The following is a 24,634-nucleotide window of genomic DNA, read 5'->3' on the forward strand; positions in this document are numbered from 1 at the left end:
TTAATTAAATAATTTTTTTTGAATTACGTTAAAAATTATTGAATAAATAAAGTTTTTAAAACAAATGGTTACAAATTTACATGATAATATAAATAATTTATTAATAATTAGGTTTAAAATATATTACAATAACAATTAAAATAAAAAACACCATAATTAATTAATTAATTATAATTGCATAAAATAATATAAGATAATAATTGCTAATTTTGATAGGATAAATTCATTTTAAACATATATATACGTATGATAAAATACTTAAATAAATATAATAATTGCTAATTATATATATATATATATTGACTTAATTAGAAATACTTTGATTATAAAATATTTCGTATGAGGGTATGTGCAATGTTCAATTAATCACATAAAAAAACCAAAAAAACAAAACAAAAAAAAAGGAATTTACACTATTGCTACAGTATTGCACCAAATTTGGTGCAATAGCACACCATCAAAATGGAGTAGGAAATGGTGTTGGGTTGGAGAAGAAAAATTCACACTGGAGTATTACATCAACATGATGTTGGGTTGGAGATGATCTAACGACCCATACTTACTTTTACATACTTATCTCATACGTGTAAATTTGTCTAGTTACTTAAAATCTTCTCGCTGAATAATCTCCCAACCGGATCTTGCCAGATGAGCTTCTACTTTTTGAGCTGTCCAGAATTTGGGTCCAACAAAAATAATATAATATAATTTATGAGAACATCCTGATTTTTTTCAAAATTTTAAAATAAAGTGTTTTTTCATAACATATCTATCTATACTATATACATAAAAAGCTTAAAAACTTGTTAAAAAATCGGTTTTAAAATAAATTTTCAATTTTATTTTCAATCTTTTTCCAACATGGGCACTCATATAAAAAAAACGACTAGACAATGCGTGCATACAAATTGCTAGTTAAAATAAAATATTGAGAAACAAATCATGGTTAGCAAGCAAACTTCTAATATGTACAGCATTTTTTAAAATCTACTAAACAAAGCCAACACCACCAACTTGACAAATAACAATGACAACGCTAGAGTCATTAAAGTTGCTAGAAATAAATGACAACCACAAGAAGGAGATAGAAACACGAGAATAGAAGAAAAAGGGAAGAGTCGCTAAAACTAAATTCCAAAAACGAGGAGAAATAATCATCAAGAGCAGAGAGTGCCTTGTTTGGATTAGATGATTGATGGATTGTCCATGTAGGAATCTCCTTATCAATACACACTGCAAAATTAGAATATTTTTATTTATTATTCAGAAACAAACCTCTTTATTATCACATTAATTAATTAATAAAAATAAAAATAAATTATGACCCACTTAAAGCAAATAATTTTTATGACATACAATTTTTTACGTTATTTCTCATATACATCCATGCTTCCTTCAACATTTTGTTATTAAATTACTCTATTCTTGATTTGTAAGCTTTACCATAAAATATATTTTAAAGGTTAAAATATAATAAATTGTATGCATGTACATATATATGTTTGTTTGTGTGCGCGCTTGCTTGATGTGAATTGAATTTTTAAAAAAGTTGATAAACTTTGTGTCTTGAACAAGGTATGTCGAATCATACCGCCTATACGACCACCAACTAATCACAGGATAACATATTATTACTTGTTTACACCAGATTTCCAGAGTAAACAAGTAGAATTCAAGAGTAGATTAACAAACAAAAGCCATTAAAATCTTTTTAAATTCGAGAACATCGTGTATTGATTAATATACGAGCCTCCCATAACCACACGACTTATTAATATATCAAACCGAAAAAGTCTGGTCGGCAAACTTATGGAACCAGATCTATTCGGGGTGCCATTTAAACTTCAGTTTGTCAACTCTACCTAGTTCGATCTCAAAGCGTAGTTTTCAATGTGAGTTTGTTAGCTGATTATTCCTCCAAAAAATTTCAAGATTTTAGTGATAATAGCTGGTCCAACTAGCGGCTTAAAGTTATGAGCCGCACGCTCAGGGACTTCGAAGGCCAAGAGATTGCGAAACATAGATCGGACCGCCGTAGAAATATGCGTGACATGAATAGGTGATAAGCACGAATTATATAGCATTTTAAGAGCTTTATTTTGTCGTATTTGTACTTATCTGACGTCTTTATTCCGAGTTTCACACTTAATTTGTTTTATTTTGGTTATTTGCAGGTTTGACCAAAAGATATAAAAGCCAAAGAAAAGAAAGAAAAGTCAAGCTTCGCAATGCAATGTCAGAAACAATCGAAAAAGTAGGAAGGAGCATAAAAGAAAATAATCAGACCCCTACACGGACTTCGTGTAAGGGTCCGTGTCTTAGAAGCCCAAGGATGAATTTTACCTTGCGTAGCCCGGACATGTAGACGGACCCCTGCACGGGGTCCGTGTCCAATGTTTCCCAGACAGAATTTGACAGAGAGTACACGGACCCATATACGGATGTCTACACGGGGTTCGTGCCCAGCATCATCTGAGATAATTATGAAAGGGCTAACCGAGACACGAAATGAGATCGCGTGTGAAAATTGATGTGCGAGGACAGTAGCATCGGCGCACATGCACGACCAGATGCGCGCACATACGCCAAACAGGCAGAAGACCTCGCGCATATGCGCGGAAGATGTCGCGCATATGCGCGAGCCTATACAAGTGAGGTCCAGAAGACATCGCGCATATGCGCCGGTAATGTCGCGCATATGCGCGAGCTGCCAAGGCCGAGACCAGTAGGTCTCGCGCATATGCGCCAGTAATGTCGCGCATATGCGCGAGTCATGCAAAAGGAAAAATCGACATGTGGTGTATTATGCAACGTTGGTTGTATATATATATAAATATATATACATGCCACTCCTCCCTCATAAGAAGAACGAAAGCTTCTGGGGGAATTACGTTCAATTTGATTTGCGATCAATCCGTTCGTTAGATTTTACTACGTTTTGACATGTTTTGAAATTATGATGTTAGAATTGAATACACGTCATATATGTTGTTCTTGACATGTTAGACAGCGTAGAATCGAAGTCAGATTAAGAAGCGGACTGAATATGGAATTGTTATGATTTTCATACTGAGATTGACTAGAATTGATGTCAGATTTGTATGGTGGTTGATTGTAAATTATTGGAATTAGTAGATACTGGTTTGGTATCACCAGTATCACAGGATTGTACTATTGTACTGTCAGAAATTAATAAAACAGAGGCGTCGTGATTGGATTAGAATATTGATACAATATATTGATATTGTCATTGCCAGATTGAACAGTGACAGACTTTGAATCAAGATTTCGATTGTATCAGAGCGACAACAAGAAATGTATAAATAAATGTTGATTCGGGATTGCACAACTCGAGTTAGGTTTGACTTGAGTTTCCCAAAATCACATACTTTATTTCATTGCATTTATATTTGCAGATTATCAGATTGATATGTTTTGTTTATTGACTTAAAGCAGAGCCAGAGTTTAAGTCTAGGGCAGATCAGCCTAGCTAGGGCAGAACCGCCGAGTCTTTGTCAGAACCGCTAAGACTCTAGACTTACGGTGTATCGATGAGCTTAGATGTAGAACGACTTCTATTGTATACATTCGATACAGCATATCGAAGTCTAAATTAGATCGGGATCCCTAGATTAGAAATGAGTCCTAGATTTAGGTACAGATTTGTATCGAATCATGTAGTCAGATTAGATACATGTTTTCATGATTGTTTATGCTTTTATATATGTTTTATATGATTGCATTGATACATTGTTTATACTGAGATATTTATATCTCACCGGAGTTACCCGGCTGTTGTCTTGTCTGTATGTGTGCATGGCAACAGGTGGGACATGTTCAGGGTCACAGAGGTGAAGAAAGATCAAGATTAGAGTGGTGATTCCGGACTTGGATATAGATAGGTTTTATTACTTGATTGTAGTAGTTGAACCTAATTTTGAAATAGATGCGTGATATACAGGATTTGTATTATTATACTGGTTTGTATAATAGAATGATTCTATTACCTTCCGCATTTTAAAAAAAAAATTTAGACCCTGTTTATTCTAATTGATTGAATTAGTCCCAATGACGATTAAGAAGATGATTAGCGTCCGAGTCCCCACAACAGGAAAAATAAAAGATATGGAGGTAGTTTTCATATGGGATTTTTGGAGAACGACTTTCAGAGGAGAATTTTCGGACTTTTTGAAGACGGCACGGCTTGGGAGAGGAGAGAAAATCGCGCACTTCACACGCAAGATCCGCGCATCATCGCTGAGATTTTCTCTTCTCTTGTTTTCTTATTTTTAGTCATGAATTCGAATATTAGTGTTTCTTCTAGTTTCGAATTTATGGAGTAGTTTTTCTTGTGATCGAGACCACGATAGGGACAAACTTTTGATCTTGTTTATGCACTAGATTATTTGATTTACGAATTAATTTATGTTATTGATTAATGTTTGCGTAATTTCCGTGCTTTTAATTTGGCCAATCATTTGCATGTTTGTTGTTTGATTTTGACTCGAAAGAGAATAGATTGAATTTAGCTTAAAAAATATTAATCAATACATGGCTAAATCGACTAGAAATAGTACTCTGTTTCGATGTGCGATTTTAGGCGACAACTGTGATTCCATCATTGAATAATGCGTTTTTGTTTGATTAAATTCAATTAGAAATAATTGAGCTGTTAAATGAAAATAGGATTATAAATTCTAGAAATAGATTTATAGTTAATTCAGGGAATCTCATCGTGACATCGAATAATCTGTTGTTAATTAATTCCAATGCGTGACAATAATCGAAGTTTGGACCGTTGTGCGTTCCCGGTCATTTTATTTAAATTTGAAAATCCCCAAATCACTAGCTGTTTTGCAAATTCGATCTTGATCTTTAATTTAGCATATTTTAGTTTAATTTAATTAGTTTAAATTATCATCAAATCACTTATTATTGTTTGCCTAGATTAAATCGAATAATTTAAATCTTAATATTTAAATAATAGTCACTATGAGATCGATACTTGGACTTGTCTATTTACTATAACTTGACCTAGTCCACTTGCTAGAATTTTCCCAACCGAAATCGCAGGTCAATAGGTCAACGGTGAACTCGTGCAATGTCACACACAACTACACTAACCCACAATTTTCCAGCTTCAAACATAAGTTTACCTTTTGCGTTTGAAACCTCTTAGCTATTGTTTCGCACTTGTTGGAACAAATATCGTGTTTGTACATCTACTCAGGAAACATTGATAGGATTGAAGAACTGTGCCTTAATCTAAAAACCTCTAAGAATTGATCTACAAATTTCGGGTTTCAATAACTATTGAATTCTAACGCCACTTACATATAGATTGATGGGCTCCTTTATTATCGAAAGAGCAGACGTCACATATATATGTAAAATATGTTTCGTTATTTAATGCTTAACAAGGTTGGGTAGTGTAAATTTAGAAAGCATAACTTACTGAACTAATATGATAAATCTTCAATTAAATTTTAGCATTGTGAAAAGGTAAATTGAGTGAAAATGAACGAAAAACACGAATTTTGACGGAATTTTTTTCTGGAAAACGCGGTGGAATTGTGTTGTTTTTAATCAGGAAAAGACAATAACATGGTTTTGAAAATAAACCCACATAACCAAGGTTTTCTTCTTGCGTCCCAACCCTCTTATTTTCGAAAGGATATTTGGTCAAGCTAATTAAAACTGGAATCGGATAATAGCAACACGAGCTAAACTCGGAACACTAGTCTTAGTTCACAAGATCAAGAATCGAAACCTTCGAGATCAAGAATCGAAACCCTGTTTTTTTACAAATGAAATCGAGATCATTATCACTCAAACAAAGGAATGAAAATGATATGTTTTAATCATAACGGCTAGTAGTGTATCGATTGAGAATAAAAGGGCTCACCCGTTTGTCCTTTAAAATCGTACCGTACCGTACACCCATCATGACAATTATAGGAACTTGATATTATAGACACATGGATTGTTGTAAATAAAATGAGTGTAGACAAATTTGTACTTGTTCGACCATTTTGTTCAAACTTCTAATTATTATATTTGTAATTATAATTATACTTGTAAATTCAAACTTCTAATATACTTCTAATTATACTTGTAAATTCATATTATATTTTTTTACCGTACTCAAGACTTCTAATGAATTAGGAAAATAATTTTGGTTGAATTGGTCTGAGCCTATACCTAAAGCAAAAGGTTCCGCAATGTTGGTGCGAGTTAATATCAAATGTTCATAATACCAAACTCGTATCAAATAATTATATTTAATATCATCGAGTGTGTAAAATATAATTCAACACAGAGAGAAAAAAATATAATAATCAACTAAAGCCTAATATCGTAGATACAAGTTTCCATAAATAATTCAAGCAGGTGATCATGACTCATAAGAAAAAGAAATATCAGCACTGCAACTGAATAATGCTAATAAAGACGAGTATTTTTAGCCAAATGCACAAAAAAAAAAAAGATTTAAGAATAACAAACGCATCAAGCAAGAGGAAAAACAAATAAGCAAGCAAGCAAGCAAACTTTGAGGTGGAAAAGTAGTTCTGTGGTTTATAGAACCCATGTACTCGAAACTCTCTCTCACACCGTGTAAGGATTTATGGTAGGAAATCTCAAGATTACCAAACCAGATTAGCTAGAACTTTACAACAAAGACCAGAAACACTATTTTACAACCTTGCTGTCCTCGAAGCACACGTAACAGAAAGGCTCTTACATGGAAAGGCAATTCTACGGCACGACATGTTCGTTTCACACAAATAGTGCATCCTAGTGCTAGTGTCGGAATGTCCTCCCACATCATATTAGCATGTGACATGGGGCTAAAGTCTGGTCATTTTAATATGAATTCACGAGACATATATAGGCTGTGTACATCCATCCCCAAAGTGTAAAAAGAGTTCAGAACACCGAAGAAAAATAGTTTTTCTCCCGGTGCCATTAATGTTCATGGGCATGCATCTTGTGGTTCTCACCACACCGGGTGTAACACACCCAGTGGGGCATAGTGTTTACTACTAACCCCTAGGCTTGAGATTCTACAAATTCGACCAGTGGACGTTAGGTTTCAGACAGGTCTTGAGCATGCCTCCTTTCTGATAGTTTTCAGAAACTAAAAAATTGAATTCAAATTGGGGAGCAGGAGCACATGCCCTATATTTTGTACTTTGTTCCAGTCAAGGATTGAAACTTACAAAGACTGCATGTGCTAGATATAAAAGAAAATTCAAGTTGCTGAATGCTTATAGAGCCAATTCAGCAAAGAACATAAGGCACAAATTCAAAACTAGAACAGAATTCTCAAGATATCTGAAATGATTCTTAAGCCACAACAAAGAATACATCTGATGTTAAAATAACAACTCAATAACCACATTATACTTTTTACCCCAAAACTCTACACTAAGAACGACCTTATAAAAAAATACCAAGCTAAGAAAACTATCTCACGACAACCATAATTTAACACAAGCAGTAGCTGATAAAAAAATGGACCAATCTATGAAGTATCATTCTTGAGGCCTCGCCCTCATGCTAATTGACATGCGCGATTTTTGCACTTAAATTATCCTATGATTTCACATGTATTAGGCTAGTTGTTGAGAGGATTTACGCGTTTTGGTAGTAGTTATGTCGTTTGCAGGAATCAAACCGTAGCACACAACTTACGACTGAAAGGGAGTGAAAAATAATGGAAACGATGAACCGAGAAAAGGAAACCAAGTCCAAGCTGCAAGAATGAAGGTGCATGACAGTAACACAGCGCGCAGTTGCGCGGTTTTCTCGCGCAGCTGCGCTGACACGATGAAGCAGCGCAGCATAGGATGAGGTGCGCTGGTTGTTGCGCAGACGCACGACCCGAAGAAGATGCACACACAGAACAGAACTGTGCGCCGCGCGATGCAGACCTGTAGAACTAGAACTCTCGAATTTTGCGGGCTTTTCACGTATATAAAAAGACGAAACCCTAGCCTCACACAAAAAAAGAAGCCACATACCACACAAAATACAGAGGGCGAGAAACGTGAAGAACAAAGAGTCAGGAACGAAGATGAAGAGCGCATCTTCCAAGGATGGAGTCGCAAATTCGGACTTGATCTTTCTCCTTCTTTTCCTCTTAGTTTCTATTTGATTAGTCGAGAAACATCATCTATTATTGTTGTTATTGCGTCATTAACTAATTTAATTATCTAGGAGACAACGTAGTTTGGTTGAAACTATTTTTTTAAACATTGATTTATATATTCAATTTACTTTTTGGTTTATTTGTTTTTTCTTAAATTGACTGAGTTCATTTACTTAATCACTAATTGAATTGTGATATTTATTGGAAATCTATCACTCGAATGAGAGGCTTTTAGATAGGATTATAGGAAAATACATCGTTTGTATGATTGAATTCGGGAGGTCTATAACTCCATTGAAGCCATTGAAAGAATTATTGTGCAATTTAAGTTATTTGATATTAGATTCTTAATAGGGATATTGAAATTGATATTAGATTATTGATTTCTATTTCTCACTTGGGAAAGAGACTAGTAAGAATTGAGAATTCTTGATTAGTGAACAGGTTGAACTTATGATTATAAACGTCAATACTAATTAAATATAGTAGACACCAAGTGAAATCACATCAGTAGTTACTCTCTCATTGATTTTCCAGTATTTGTGCGCTAGACTTTATTTTATTTGTTAGTTAATAATCAAATCAGATCCTTATTTATTTTTTTAAATAAAGTGGGACTATTCTAGTTACGGCATTTAATATAATTTTAAATATTCACTCAATGTGGGATTGATATTCGTACTCAATCTAATACTAAACCTTAACATCGTACACTTTCAAGTAAGCAAACAATGGAACACTAATGCTAGCGTCCCAGTCAAGAAAACAGAATCTAAAGGGAAACAATAATTGCTACACATCTGTTACCACCCAATCTCAAGTTTCTGCTAAGGAGAATGCTGGGAGGGGCAATCAAGTTACTTAGCTACACAAATCATTATACGCATGAAGGCAATCCTATTTTACACTAGAATGATCTGGCTAAATTCCGTTCACCTATAAATGAAGATACTTAATCCAAATAACCAGCTCAAGTCAGAGTTAATGCAGGTAAGATACTGAGCTAAATATTCAATCACTAAGAGTATCCACAATCTAAAACCGCATTGCTCCCTGCAGTTTCTTGGTCCGAAAATTACATATCTTACAAAAATCGAAAATGCTTATTAGTTCCCTCTAAAGCAACCTACCACCACTACAGCTATAACTCACAGAAGTTATCATGAAGAAAATTTCAAATGAACTTGAACTAAGCAGCCAGCAACACAAAGAAACAATAAAAAAATATGACATGTGCATGATTCAAGAAATTAATGGTCAAAAAGAAATGCAGGAAAACAATCAAGAAAGAATTTAGTTCAGAGCGCTTGATTACCTGGAGGAAGATAAATGATCAATTACTCCCCGCACCCTGCCCAGGTTGATAACCAGATGGTTGGTGTATCCGAGAGAGAAGATTGGCTGCAAATAACAGTGTCGTCTTGTACCGCTCATTTTTATCCTCCTCAGTTTCAGTACTTTCCGGAACTGCCCCATATGGAGCAGTGTGAAGATGTTGGTCTTTATGTGTTGGATCAATACCAGAAGTCTCATGAATATAAGGCTGTGTCTGTGTGACATCAATACCATGAGCCTGATTGCCGAATGCCATAGGATATGCCTGTTGCTGAACAACAGGTGAACTATAGAACCCTACAGCCTCTGTTCTATAATCTATGACGTGAATGTTTCGAGAACTTCCTTGTTGATATTGCGGGTTAACTTGTGAAACTGTAACTGTTCCGCTTTGCAGTTGAATCGCAGGAGTCATTGATTTAGATAAAACTTCTCCTTGAGATGGAAAACTGATATTGTGCTCATGCATTTGGCTGTATGAGCTGATCGGTTGGTGAAAATGGTTAGTCATATCTGAAACTGACTGAGTGTGAGCCTGTGGTGCATGTTGCAGTTGGGAATTGATCTGGGTACCTAAATGTTGGACAGGCTGAACATGGTGGTCTAGGGCATGGAGTTCTTGCTTCCACTGCATAGCATCCATGTTTGGACCAGTAGCAACCTTTGATGCAGGTCCCAGCATAGAGGTTGACTGGGGTAATGATACAATTTGTGAACCAGAAGAACTAGTAGCTGGTCGCAACGAAGTTAAAGCAGCAATAAGTTCTGGTGTCAAAGCTAAACCAGCTTGGGAAACTAATGTGGAGGGTGGAACAGAGGGTGAAGAGAAAGAATTGCTGGTCATAGAACCTGGAGGTTTCGTAGGTACTTTTGAATCCTCGGGCAAAACTCTGGAATAATCCACATTCAAATCCCCATCCATCTGTGGCATAGCACAATATCCTGGTTGCAAGGAAGAAGTTTTGTGCATATTCACATAATGAGGCTGGATTGATTGGGGATTCACAGATGCACTACTAGGGGCTTGTTGAGGAAATTTTAGAACTACTCCATAAAGGCGCTCTGGTCCAGAGACTTTGAGAACTTTAGTAAGAAGATCAGATGGAGGCACTAAAAATAAGGTAGTGCCATCATCAAACTTCGCTACCCCAGCCCTGTCTTTTGAACCCAGGTACCTCAGAAACTCTGTATATGGAGCAAAATCCTCTTCACTGTCGGGTAAGAAGAAAACTATATTAAACCCAATAGCTTCATCATAATGTTTGCTCAACAAGTCCAATCCTGTTCGTGCAGAACAGTTAACCACTTCAGGACTGCAAGAAAGAAAATTCAGCATTAGACTGAGATGTTAAGATTCATGAACATATAAATATACAGTATCCAGTAAAGTAAATTAGGTTCCAGCATTCTAAAATTGAAATTTTTTAGGAGCTGGTGAGCTTATGAAGTATCAGTTGCATCTTCTGAAAAGAAAATGGTAACTAATAACATATCACCAAGAAATATAATCAGAACTATTCCAAAACAGTTCTGTCATGACAAAACAAAATGATGCACCAGTTCTGTTTCAAATTGGATATATCCCTTATTCCTCAGTATTTTTACAATATTCTATATTTCATTAAAAAAATTCAAAAAAGAAAAAGGAGTACCTAGAAAAACCAGAAACAAAGTGAATAAAGAGATATCTAGACTAACAAGCAAAGCAGTGATGTTATATTTATTCTTGGTAGCAAACAATGCAAGAAAAACACAAACGACATCAGCAAACAATAAAAATAATGGCTGACATAGAACACTTATGGCTGATATAGAACACTTTGAGAGTTAATTAGCAACACAAACTTAACTGAGGTGGCATTTAGAGGTGTTTGGCAGATTTATAGGCTCTAAAAAACAGCTTATTATAAGTTGTTTGCGAGTTTATAAGCTCTCGTAATTTGTTTGGTAAAATAAAGTTGAAAACAACTTATAGGTTGTCAAACTTTAAAAGCTGAGATACCCCACCTTTTTTCTAAAAGATCATATTTTAATATTTCACTTCTCCAAATTTCGTTATATGTCTCCTAAATCCCCACTTTAACCCTAGTTCTTAAATCTCAACTTTATCACTTTGTTTTTTATCACATTTAAAGTAAAATTTTGTTTTACCTTTTTATTATGACATAAAAAACAAAATTTTTAAAAGTTTTATTGAGTAAATTAGTAATTACAATTTTTAAAATTAACAATTTACTTGCACACATTAAAAATAATAATAAATATTTTTTTCCAAAGAGCATCAATTTTTCTAAATATAAATATAAAATAGATTTATTTTTAAAATATTAAATTATAAAACTATAACTATATATATATATAACAACTTACATCGGCTCATAGTATTATATCTTTTTTGGTAATTTTGACAATAAAAAAATTTTATAATACCAACACTTTAAAATCTTTAAGTTGTTTAAAATAATTTCATTCAAACAATTTAACAACTTATTTTTAAATAAAACCTCACATCTTATAAACTCCTAAAAGAACTTGTAAGATGTAAGAGCTTATATGTTATTTAAATAAGTTTAAACAAACATCCTCTAACTATATAACTGGTTGTAGAATCAACAAAACTTGTTTCCTTCCGTGTTATTTACTTTGAATCTGTAGCAGGAAGAAGGCAGCCGACGTTTACATTACCATCTTTTGAAAAAAAAAACATGAGTGTTATTTTCCATTATATATATATGAGTCGGGCCATAACAGAAGTTTTTCAGAGCCAGTGACACAACATTCATAATGAGTAAATAAACAGAGTATATTCAAGGAAGCTAACAAAAAGGTTAAAACCAAGTAGAACTTCAGAACATAATAGTAGGGTACAAACATCTAATAACCCAGCAGTTGTCGTGAAACCAGAATACATTATCTGATTGAATTATGTAAGAAAATAAAACAAAGAAACTTGCACAAGTTGACAAACACTAACTTTAGTAAAAGAAAATTGCAGTTGGTTAATACAGATACTATACTTACATATCAGCATCGAGCCCGTCTCCAAGAGAAACACATCGAGCATGACAAACAAGTGTTCCACCCTTGGCAATGATCCCCCTCCATATGCAGTCACTCTCAGCAAGACATTGCCCCAACCCAACTACCCCGGTTAAAGAACCATATGTTCCACCACTACTCAGCGAAATCAACCCATATTGTTCGTGAAAAGATCCTTGCTTTTCCACTCTTGCAAAAGGCAAAGCAGCATCAAACCTTGGCCTTTTAGATTCTCTATGTTGGCTATCATCAAAATCTTCCCATGCAGCAAAAGCAGGTCTGTTTGGAAAATTCAATCCTGCTGGAGGAGAGGAGACTATCCCAGATGCGGGAGATGATCTCCAATTTGCAACCCCCATCAGTGTTTGAGAAGCAAGATTTTGTAATTTATGAATCGGAGCTGAGTCACTAAATTCAGGGCCCGGAAGTGCTGGGTCAAAAGGTCCATGAGGACCTAGGAGTGGTCTCAATGGTTGATGTCCAGGATTATTGACAGGTATTACAGGATGGTTAAGGCCAGGTATGTCCATTTGAACAGGTCGAAATGGAAATTCTCTAATCTGTCCTTCAACTCCAGGATAATGAGGGATGTAATTGTAATCATTTTCAAGACCAAGCTCTCCGCTGAAATACTCAATAGAAATTCTCGGATCATTAAAAAGCTTGCCCTGCAGCCCTTCTTTGGCACGTCTGGCCTCTTCAATGCTTCTAAATTCTACAAATGCATTATTCCTGTCTGCAAATGTCTTTATTCTCTCTATCTCCCCAAACAGAATCATCGCATTATGAATCATATCCTCTTCGATTATAGCAGCAGGAGGATAGCTTATGTTCAAAATGTGAGTTGGCTGAGAGTTTCCATTTTGAGGTCCCACTGAAAGGATCTGCCACAGCGAAAACACAGAATTAAATTAAATAATATAGATCAATACGAATGTTGACGTGGCAACAGTACATACAGTGGATAGTCATGAAAATTGTTTATAGAAACTAGGTTTATCCACAAAAAATCAACAAAAGAAATCATGTAATCCACAACAATCACTCCCACAGACAGTATTGTTATCAAATGATTATAGGAGTAATAACTTCAGTTCCAGGCATTAAATGGAGACGAAGATTCTCATGATAAAGCAAATAGTCATTGAACTTGGTAATTACGTTTTTCCATTTCGATCCAACAAGACTTGGCTCAGAATAAATTTTCAAGGGATTTTGTTTCATCCAACGAAAATCAGAAGGCCCCATGCTCCTATTTGGAAACTGGCTATCTGAACCCTGCTCCTGTCTCATTTTGAAGACAAAAAATGGTTAATAGAAAAAAAAATCATTAGTAGAGAAAGGGTAAAAAACATAATTTTACAAGACTCGAGGAGCAAAGGAACTGAAGTAAAAAAAACAGCATTAAGATCATTTCACATTTTATTTAAGGAAAAGAACTAGGGGATTGACATTATTGCCCAGCGATAAGAGTTGATAACATCCAGATGAAATCCATGCAAATTTACATCCTCGGTCAGACATAAAAAAATCTGATTATGCAGAAAATTTGATGATAAATATTGTCTTTGTGTGGACTCCGCAAAATCCCACACGTGAGAAAAAAATTTAATACTTTGACCAGAAATAATCACACAACTAAACCTGGGAATTTGTAATAAAAAACATGAGTCCAAATAATCGTTGAACCAAACATTGAAAACATCAGCTTACTCTCTTGGAGGAAAGTGACCTAAGATAATCCACGCGCAGCTGATCTCCACCAATCCGTTTCCCATTCATACCCCTCAATGCCTTCGCAGCATCATCCAAGGTAACATAATCTACATAGGCAATATTTCGATCCCTGAGAAACCTGAATTCTTGTAATTTTCCAAATCTAAGGAACTCCTCCTCCAATTCGTTTTTGGAAATGGATTGACTAATTCCAGCCACCCACAGACTCTTACATGGCTTAGCCTGAAAACAAGATTGATAAAGAATTCCAAAGAATGATCACAATTATCCTAAGATCTAGGTAGTACTGATCTAAGAATTGGAGGTTCACGGAACATTTATCAATATAGCAGTCACATAGTTAACAATTAAAGTATATTATTAATATCATTAAATCAAAACTGAGGTAAGCAGGTCTTGTATAAACACCAATCCAAATTGTGCAGTTTAGTTCGGTTTTGGGTTTATATTGTTTTATAGTTCTGCTCATGAAAACCCCTACCTTTCGCCACATGGGGCATATCTTGAGTATATAGATTATAACAATGCAATGAAATACCTTATGAAAAAAAACAACGTTAATGGGTGAAATGTAGCTCCTACGAATTCTACAATATCGTTACAAATGCAAATACACTATGGGAGATAGAATTATGAGATGTTTAAAATACAGACTCGTCATAGTTAATTATGTTCATACTGTGCGCTAGTTATTCGATACCATTATATATGGCAGAATGGCAAGTGAGTAATCGGGCATCCTGCACCTACATGATCAACTAAGATTAAGTTTAAGCATAAAGCTTGAACCCAGTGAAAAAAGGAGAAACGTTGAAGAGTTTAAAAGCTTTAAATGCACATTATTAACAGAAGAAAAACATTGATTATTGTAAGTCAGTTAGTGTGATCATTATTTATATTTTGACAGACTCATATTTCATCGGCACCTCCATCATTGGTTGCAGTGTGATATAACTCTAGAGCAAGGATATACTTGAAATTTATGTCAACTTCCAGGTTCCATGCTCCCAGAACTTTTTAAAAATTTAACACCTCAATTTGTTACTTCCAACTAATGTAATGCCGAGTCTTTTGGAAGTGATGCCAACAACTCTCTCTGTGGTGAAGTTTTATAGGGGCTGCACATTATTAACTGTTATAAATTTTTAATTTCAAACATTTCATAATTCATCCTCCGTGATGCATTTGCATTAGAAGATGGGGCCGTGGAATTTGTAGTGTCTACATTATTTTTAAGGGGACCCCTACATATATATAAATATAAACGAGCAGAAACAGCAGATGGTTTTATAATATAGAGGTATTCAGGAATCAAACCAAACCAATTCAAATAGAAACCGAACCAACCTGCACGGTTTGGATTGATTTTTAACCAATCATTATTTGAATTGGTTTCTAAAATCAATCAAACCAAAAAGATTGACATGAACAAGGATACATACAAAACCGACATACATCGATATCAATTAGTGTAAAACAAATGTGACAGAATCTGACACAACATTAAAATATCAACACGAGAACCAACCGATTTTACGAACTCAATTTTCAACGGATTCTCATGAAGAACGTAACCCTGAAGGCCCAGCTTGGCGGACACAGCACTCTCGATCTCTCGGAAATACACAAACGCATAGTTCCGAGATGGGTACAGCGACAAGCTGTCGATTTTTCCATGATTTTCAAGCAACGCTTTTAAATCTGCTTCAGTTACCGCCAAAGAAACGTTGCCTATCCACAAATTGTTCGACGGGGGGTTCGAATGGACACCTGAGACCGAGGCAACTGGGATCTGGCTCGGATTCAGCACGGCTTTGTCTACTGGCGCCATTAAAATAAACGAGTTTCGAAATTAAACTACACGGAAGAGAAATCGGTAGCAAATTTGGAGGTTAACGAAGCGAAGAACTTGTGTGGATTAGGGTTATGTAATTGGGGATAGGGATTTAAAACGAGGAAAGAACAATGTGATTGGGAGGACTCCCTGTCATATTATTAAACATATGAAATATTGTTGAAAATTAATATTTAAAGGTGTGTTTGGTTGAGTGGATTAAATAAGGATAGATTAATATTCCAATATTTATCGTTAAAATTTTAAGTTGTTTTAATAATCATTTTGACCCGTTTTAAGATCCAATTTTATGGATAACTATTTGATTAATAAAATTGAATCTTAAACCGAGTCAAAATGATTATTAAAACATCTTAAAATTTTAACGATAAATATTGGACTATTAATCTATCTTTATTTAATCCACTCAACCAAACAAAAATGTATATTGAATATTTGAATTATTAAAATGTATATTGAATATTTGAATGTTGAATATTTGAATGTTGAAAATAAGAGTTGTAAATATTGAAAATTAATGTGTGATGATGTAGGTAATGATGCATTTTATTTTTGGATTATTTGTAAAAAAATTCTATAAATAGGCTCATTGTTTGTGAAGAAATTCACAATTGAGTAGAGAGAAAAATATTATAAAGTGTGTAGTTTGGTAAATTTTGAGAGTTTGAGATTTTTATTTTTTACCTTAAATTTTTACTTTTTCACAACACGTTATCAGCACGAAGCTCTAAAAATCCTCCGCTCCAAACAGAAGAAAAAGGTAACAAAAGTAATAATATTTATTTTATTGTTATTTATTTATTGTGTATATATTTAATATATAATATAATGTTATTATTAGAAATAATAAAAATAAATTTTTCAAAAACTTGTTATAAATCCTGGGAGTATGTTAAGACGACATCCCACACTCCCGGTAAGGGATACGACAAGTATAAAAGCCTATAAGGTTTTTAAACAAAATAACTTATGATACTTCATTATAATAATGTGATATGATATACATAATTATTTAAACATGACTAAGATTATATACACCATATTATTACCATAAAATTGTACAAATACATACATTTATTTTTTTGTACACCAACGGCCATAAACGGTAACAAAACGGCTAGTTTTTGCCCTATAAATATGATATCACAAACTCTTTCAATCACTCCAACTTTCTCCTATTCTCTAAAAATTATTTTTCATCAACTTCTCGAAGAAAGAAGAAGATGGCTTTCTCAAGGTTATTTTTAATTATTTTGGTTATCAAACTCACGGGTCTTTTATTTATCGGAGAATATCCTCCTCGTGTGTTTTCTTTATTTTTACAAATGCTTGTATTTGTTGTTTATCCATTACTTTGTATTGCAATATTCATTAACTAATAAAATGCATCGTAATTTTTTTAGTACCACCATGTGAAATTTGACAAAGCTCGAATTTGTTGCGCTCGACATCACGGGAAAAAATTATACGCCATAGACTCTCGATGTAGAAATGCATCTTGAGTCATTGGGTCTAGGTGAGACCATAAAAGAAAATGGCATATCGACATCACAAGAAAAGGCAAAAGTCATTATATTTTTACGTCGACATCTCGACGAGGGATTGAAATATGAATATTTAATTGAAAAAGATCTCATGGCTTTGTGGAAAGGATTAAAAGAAAGATTTGAACATATAAGGGAAGTTATACTTCCGACCGCCCGTGATGAGTGGAATATGTTAAGATTCCAAGATTTTAAGAAAGTCAGTGATTATAATGCAGCGATGTATCGAATAATCTCGCAACTAAAATTTTGTGGACATGAGGTCACAGAATCGGAAATGCTTGAAAAAGCATTTTCCACGTTTCATGCATCAAATATTACTCTACAGCAACAATATAGAGTATGTTGATTTGCGAGATATTCTGAACTCATCGCCTGTCTTCTTGTAGCGGAAAAGAACAACGAGCTATTAATGAGAAATCATCAGTCCCGACCCACTGGATCAACAACATTTCCAAAAGTATATGCTGTAAGTAGAAATGAATTTAAATCTCGAAACCAAAATCAAATTCAAAGACAAGATTTTGTTCGAGGTCGAGGTCGTGGACGTGGATGTGGAATTGGATGTGGTCGTGGTCGTGGTCGAGGCCGTGGTTTTGAAAACAATAGAGATAGTTATTTCTATAACTCATCTCAAAAGAGCGTCTCAAATCATCCACTGAAAAGGCATCATGAGAATACAAGTGTTAATGAGAATCACTCAAAAAGATATGAAAGTTCTTGTTTCAGATGTGGTACTCCAGGACATTGGTCCTGTATTTGTCGAGCCCCTAAGCATCTTTGTAAACTTTATAAAGAATCATTAAAGAGGAAAGAAAAGGAGACCAACTTCAATGAACGTAGTGACCGTTTGAGTGATTCAACTCATTTTGATGCTGGTGATTTTATGAATGATTTCTCTGGAAATGATCAATATGTTGGTGGGATAGAAATGAACAATATTGATGCTGCAGATTTTCTCAATGATTTCTCTGAAAATGAACAATATAGTAGTAGAATATAAATGTACAATAATTTATTTTTCATGTATTCATATAATAATGTTTTATTGTATAATTATGATATGTGTTATATTTAAATATATATTGCCAGTAATTTTATTTTCTTACATATTTTTTTGAAGTTCAAAAGTGGAAAATGCTATGAGCAAAGATGAAGTTTGCATACCCGATAGTGGTACAACGCACACTATCCTCCGAGATAAAAGATATTTCTTGGAACTAAAACCAACAAAAACAACGGTGAATACAATATCAGGTCCTGTAGACTTGATTAAAGGATGTGGTAAAGCACAATTTTTGTTACCTAACGGTACAATTTTTTTTATAACAAATTCAAAGACAAGATTTTGTTCGAGGTCGAGGTCGTGGACGTGGATGTGGAATTGGATGTGGTCGTGGTCGTGGTCGAGGCCGTGGTTTTGAAAACAATAGAGATAGTTATTTCTATAACTCATCTCAAAAGAGCGTCTCAAATCATCCACTGAAAAGGCATCATGAGAATACAAGTGTTAATGAGAATCACTCAAAAAGATATGAAAGTTCTTGTTTCAGATGTGGTACTCCAGGACATTGGTCCTGTATTTGTCGAGCCCCTAAGCATCTTTGTAAACTTTATAAAGAATCATTAAAGAGGAAAGAAAAGGAGACCAACTTCACTGAACGTAGTGACCGTTTGAGTGATTCAACTCATTTTGATGCTGGTGATTTTATGAATGATTTCTCTGGAAATGATCAATATGTTGGTGGGATAGAAATGAACAATATTGATGCTGCAGATTTTCTCAATGATTTCTCTGAAAATGAACAATATAGTAGTAGAATATAAATGTACAATAATTTATTTTTCATGTATTCATATAATAATGTTTTATTGTATAATTATGATATGTGTTATATTTAAATATATATTGCCAGTAATTTTATTTTCTTACATATTTTTTTGAAGTTCAAAAGTGGAAAATGCTATGAGCAAAGATGAAGTTTGCATACCCGATAGTGGTACAACGCACACTATCCTCCGAGATAAAAGATATTTCTTGGAACTAAAACCAACAAAAACAACGGTGAATACAATATCAAGTCCTGTAGACTTGATTAAAGGATGTGGTAAAGCACAATTTTTGTTACCTAACGGTACAATTTTTTTTATCAATGATGCTTTATATTCACCACAATCGAAAAGAAATTTGTTGAGTTTTAATGATATATATTCCCATGGGTATGATACTCAAACAATAAATGAAGGGAATGAGAAATATATGTGTCTTATCACATATAAATCATGAAAGAAATATGTGATTGAAAAACTACCAATGCTCCCTACTGGATTGCATTATACATATATAAGTCCAATTGAATCAAACATGGTAGTTGATAATTCTTCAATACTGATCAATTGACATGATCGATTAGGACATCCTGGTTTAACAATGATGCGAAGAATTATAGAAAATACACATGGTCATCCGTTGAAAGACCAGAATATCTTTCAGAATAATAAGTTTCAATGTAAAGCATGTTCTCTTGGAAAACTTATTATAAGACCATCACCAGCCAAAATCCAAACTGAATCACCAATGTTTCTTGAACGTATTCAGGGTGATATTTGTGGACCAATCCATCCACCATGTGGACCATTCATATACTTTATGGTATTGATTGATGCCTCCAGCAGATGGTCATATGTATGTTTATTGTCAACTCGAAATGTTGCATTTGCAAGATTATTTGCTCAAATAATAAAATTGAGAAATCAATTTCCTGATTATACAATCAAGAAAATTAGACTTGATAATGCTGGTGAATTTACTTCCCAGACTTTCAATGATTATTGTATGTCTATGGGAATCATTGTTGAGCATCCTGTTGCTCATGTACATACACAGAATGGATTGGCTGAATCATTGATTAAACGTCTACAACTGATTGCTAGACCAATGATTATGAAAACAAAGCTCCCTATTTCTATATGGGGACATGCAATTTTACATGCTGCTTCATTAATTCGTATCAGACCAAGTGCATATCATAAATACTCCCCATTGCAGCTTGCATTTGGTAAAGAACCAGACATTTATTATTTGAGTATTTTTGGATGTATGGTGTATGTGTCTATTGAACCACCGCAACGAAAGAAAATGGGACCTCAAAGAAAGGTTGGAATTTATATCGGTTATGATAGTCCATCAATCATTCGATATCTTGAACCTCAGACAGACGACGTGTTCACAGCACGTTTTGCTGATTGTCATTTTAATGAGGAAATCTTCCCAATTTTAGGGGGAGAACAGAAACATACCGAAAAGGAAATTACATGGTATGTATTATCATTGTTACATCTGGATCCAAGAACAAAACAATGTGAAAAAGATGTACAGCAAATTGTACACTTGCAAAGAATAGCAAATCAAATACCAGATGCATTTGCAGACACAAAAGGGGTAACTAAATCATATATACATGCTGCAAATGTCCCTGCTCGAATTGAAATTCCAAAGAAACAAATTGAAGATACTCATGATGTCATTAAACGCCTGAAGCGTGGAAGGCCATTAGGTTCCAAGGATAAAAATCCTCGAAAAAGAAAATTCATAGAGAAACACAATGATAACAAAATAAAGAATGATGTTCCTGAAGAAACACATGATGATGAAAATGTTCTGTCAGAACCACAAACTGACGAGAATCATGAAATCTCTATCAATCACATTAATACTGGAAAAATATGGAACCGAAAAGATATAGAAGAAATTGATGATATAATTTCTTATAATGTGGCAATCGACATCATAAATGATAATGAAGATTATGAACCAAAATCTTTTGGTGAATGTAAAAATTGGCAGGGTTGGATAAAATGGAAAGAAGCCATCCAGGTTGAATTGGATTCGCTAAATAAACGTAAAGTTTTTGGACCTATAGTCCTTACACATGAAGGTGTAAAACCTGTTGGATACAAATGGTTGTTAGATCATTAAACATAGAAAATGATCCATTCCGTCCATGTGAAGATGATGAAGATATTCTTGGTCCAGAAGTATCATATCTAAGTGCTATCTGTGCCCTTATGTATCTTACAAATTGTACAAGGCCTGATATATCTTTTGCCGTAAATTTGTTGGCAAGATTTAGCACATATCCAACAAAGAGACACGGAAACGGAATTAAACATATATTTCGTTATCTACGAGGAACGACAGACTTGAGACTTTTGTATTCAAAAGATGCTAATCCAAGTATAATTGGTTATGCCGATGCTAGATACTTATCTGATCCACACAAGACACGTTCCCAAACTAGATATGTATTTAGTCGTGGAGGCACTGCAATTTCTTGGCGTTCACAGAAATAAACGCTCGTAACAACTTCATCAAATCATGCCGAGATTATTGCACTACATGAAGCAAGTCGTGAATATGTGTGGTTAAAATCAATGACCCAACATATCCAAATCTCATGCGGATTATCATTCGACGAGAAGCCTGTGATACTATATGAAGATAATGATGTATGTGTTACTCAAATGAAAGAAGGATACATAAAAAGCGACAGAACTAAACATATTCCTCCTAAGTTCTTCGCATTCACCAAGGAGCTTGAGAAGAATAAATGTATTGATGTTCGTCACATTCAATCAAGTGAAAACTCATCAGATCTCTTCACAAAGGCAATTCCTACGACAATATTTAGAAAGCACATATATAATATTGGGATGCGCAATCTACGAAATTTGTGAAGAATTGTTCGTGTCAACATGAGGAAGAGTTTACGTGACTGAACTCTTTTTCCCTTACTATGGTTTTTATCCCAATGGGTTTTTCCTAGTAAGGTTTCTAACGAGGCAGTATAAAAACACGTAATGAAGACAATCATTATGATCATCATCACAAGGGGGAGTGTTGAAAATTAATATTTAAAATGTGTGTATTGAATATTTGAATGTTGAATATTTGAATGTTGAAAATAAGAGTTGTAAATATTGAAAATTAGTGTGTGATGATGTAGGTAATGATGTATTTTATTTTTGGGTTATTTGTAAAGAAATTTTATAAAAGGCTCATCATTTGTGAAAAAATTCACAATTGAGTAGAGAGAAAAATATTATAAAGTGTGTAGTTTGGTAAATTTTGAGAGTTTGAGATTTTTAATTTTTACCATAAATTTTTACTTTTTCACAACAAATATTATAAAATTAGAACTAATAATTTTTATTTAATTTCATTAATTTTTTTAAGGGTAATTTGTAAATAAATCCACAAACCCAACTTCATATTTATTTTAATTATCTACACCCAAAAAAATTTGTTTTAACCCCCCCTAAACCATTGAAAAAGACAATATTACCCTTATATGTATTAATTTCAAATGATTGATTTTCCTGGGCCAAAATGTTATCAGAGTTGAAGTAAAATTATTTTAAACATACAAATTTATTATTATGTAATTAAATGTTTGAGGAGGTGAATTTTTTCAATTAATATGAACCTTAACCCAGATTCGAGATTAATTATTTACATGACTTATTCCAAAACTCTGAAATATTTGAAATAGGAAGATCTAATCAGGATTAGATATCAAGAAGAAACTTATCAGAATTCTAAGGTAAACTTATGATTCAAAATAACAAGTTCCTAGAAATAGTACCGGATTCCTCTAAACTTTCCGGAGATCTTAGAGAAATTCAAAAGACAGTACAAAATTATGACAATATTCTGAATTATGCACCACAAAATGTGGATAAAATTTTTGAAAACCAAGAAGAAATTCTTGGAATATTAAAAGATATCTAGACAAGATTTCAAAACCTAAAACAACAACCAAGTTCTAGTAAGAGACTTATCATCATCATTTGGTACTGAACTCTTATTACATCAAAGAGGAAATGTCAAATTGATGCCAAAACCTTTAACTGAAGAAGAAAAAAATGATCAATCTAATCAAAACAGTCTCAGAAAGAAATTAATCTAATGACAACTTTAAAAAAGATTGATGAAACGACCATTACTTTTAAATTTAAAATTCTACTATAAAAAATTTCCATTAATTCGGAAATCATCATTTATAAATAATTTAACATTTTCATAAATAAAAATAATTGAAAAACTTTAATTTCAAATGCATAAAATCCCTAAAATCGTCAATTACCAAAATTCGACTTATACCTTTAATATGATCAAAATTTACTTCAAAATAAAGCATAAAATATCTAATAAAATCCTTAACAAAATCTTTTAAACCTTGTCTATCAATCAAGTGCGGAAATAAATGTCCCTTGAGAATGTACTCCCGTACTCGATCAACTCAAGACCAGCGCCTCCCTCGATATCATCAACCTGCACCATTCAAACCTAGTGAATCTAATGACTCAGCACGTTGTAAACATGAGTAGTAAATAATACATATACAAGCACATCCATTAAAATATACATTTTATCTAAAATAACTTTTAAGCATAAATAAAGCATATATCGTAAAATCATAAAATCATAAAGTTTTGCATCCTTTATCATTTTGGGTGAAGTTTGATCTTTGAAAGTGACTAGCCTTTTATTCTCTGGTCGACTTATGAAGGATCGTGTGCTAGCACCTTCGAAGATGCTTCGAACACAATAAATCAATGAGCTGCAATTGCTCGTGTTCTAGGAATGTTAACACCGATGAATTAAATCGAGTTTTGTTTAAAAATCAATCGGAAGAAACTCGAAGTAATCCTTCGTGAAGAAAAAACATGTTACATTAGAAAACATTTTTAACTTATGTAAACTGAATAACTGAAAAGCAAAGAATCAGTTGTCGCATATGTCAGTTCAGTTATGGTAAAAACTGAACTTGTGGATGCTCTAACTGATCAAGTCAGTTTGAAAATAACAGTTAAGCAGTTAAGTGCACACGATATGTTTGTAGATGTTCGAAGACTTCAACTGCTCCTCCGTCGCCCCTTCTACCTACTTCGGGTAGGATCCTCTAGAAG

At 33.8% G+C, this 24,634-nt stretch overlaps 1 protein-coding gene across 4 annotated transcripts; it reads right to left on the reverse strand.

Moving 5' to 3' along the window:
- Window positions 1–1,037: 1,037 nt before the first annotated feature.
- LOC140833057 (flowering time control protein FPA-like) lies at window positions 1,038–16,238 on the reverse strand. Of its 4 annotated transcripts, none has more exons than XM_073197451.1 (6): window positions 15,792–16,238; window positions 14,240–14,485; window positions 13,688–13,810; window positions 12,509–13,410; window positions 9,468–10,800; window positions 1,038–1,233 (listed from the first exon to the last, which is right to left on the reverse strand). In XM_073197451.1, exons 1-5 carry the CDS (start codon window positions 16,092–16,094, stop codon window positions 9,486–9,488), a joined length of 2,889 nt encoding a protein of 962 aa, XP_073053552.1. In that variant the 5' UTR covers window positions 16,095–16,238; the 3' UTR covers window positions 1,038–1,233; window positions 9,468–9,485. The 4 variants fall into 4 exon arrangements, with proteins under 4 accessions (XP_073053552.1, XP_073053553.1, XP_073053554.1 ...); XM_073197452.1 differs by lacking the exon at window positions 1,038–1,233 and adding an exon at window positions 5,679–5,793; XM_073197449.1 differs by lacking the exon at window positions 1,038–1,233 and having other exon boundaries at window positions 6,280–10,800.
- Between the last annotated feature and the right edge of the window lie 8,396 nt (window positions 16,239–24,634).

The sequence above is a fragment of the Primulina eburnea genome, chromosome 5, assembly GCF_022965805.1.
Source record: "Primulina eburnea isolate SZY01 chromosome 5, ASM2296580v1, whole genome shotgun sequence".
Taxonomy (NCBI): Eukaryota; Viridiplantae; Streptophyta; class Magnoliopsida; order Lamiales; family Gesneriaceae; genus Primulina; species Primulina eburnea.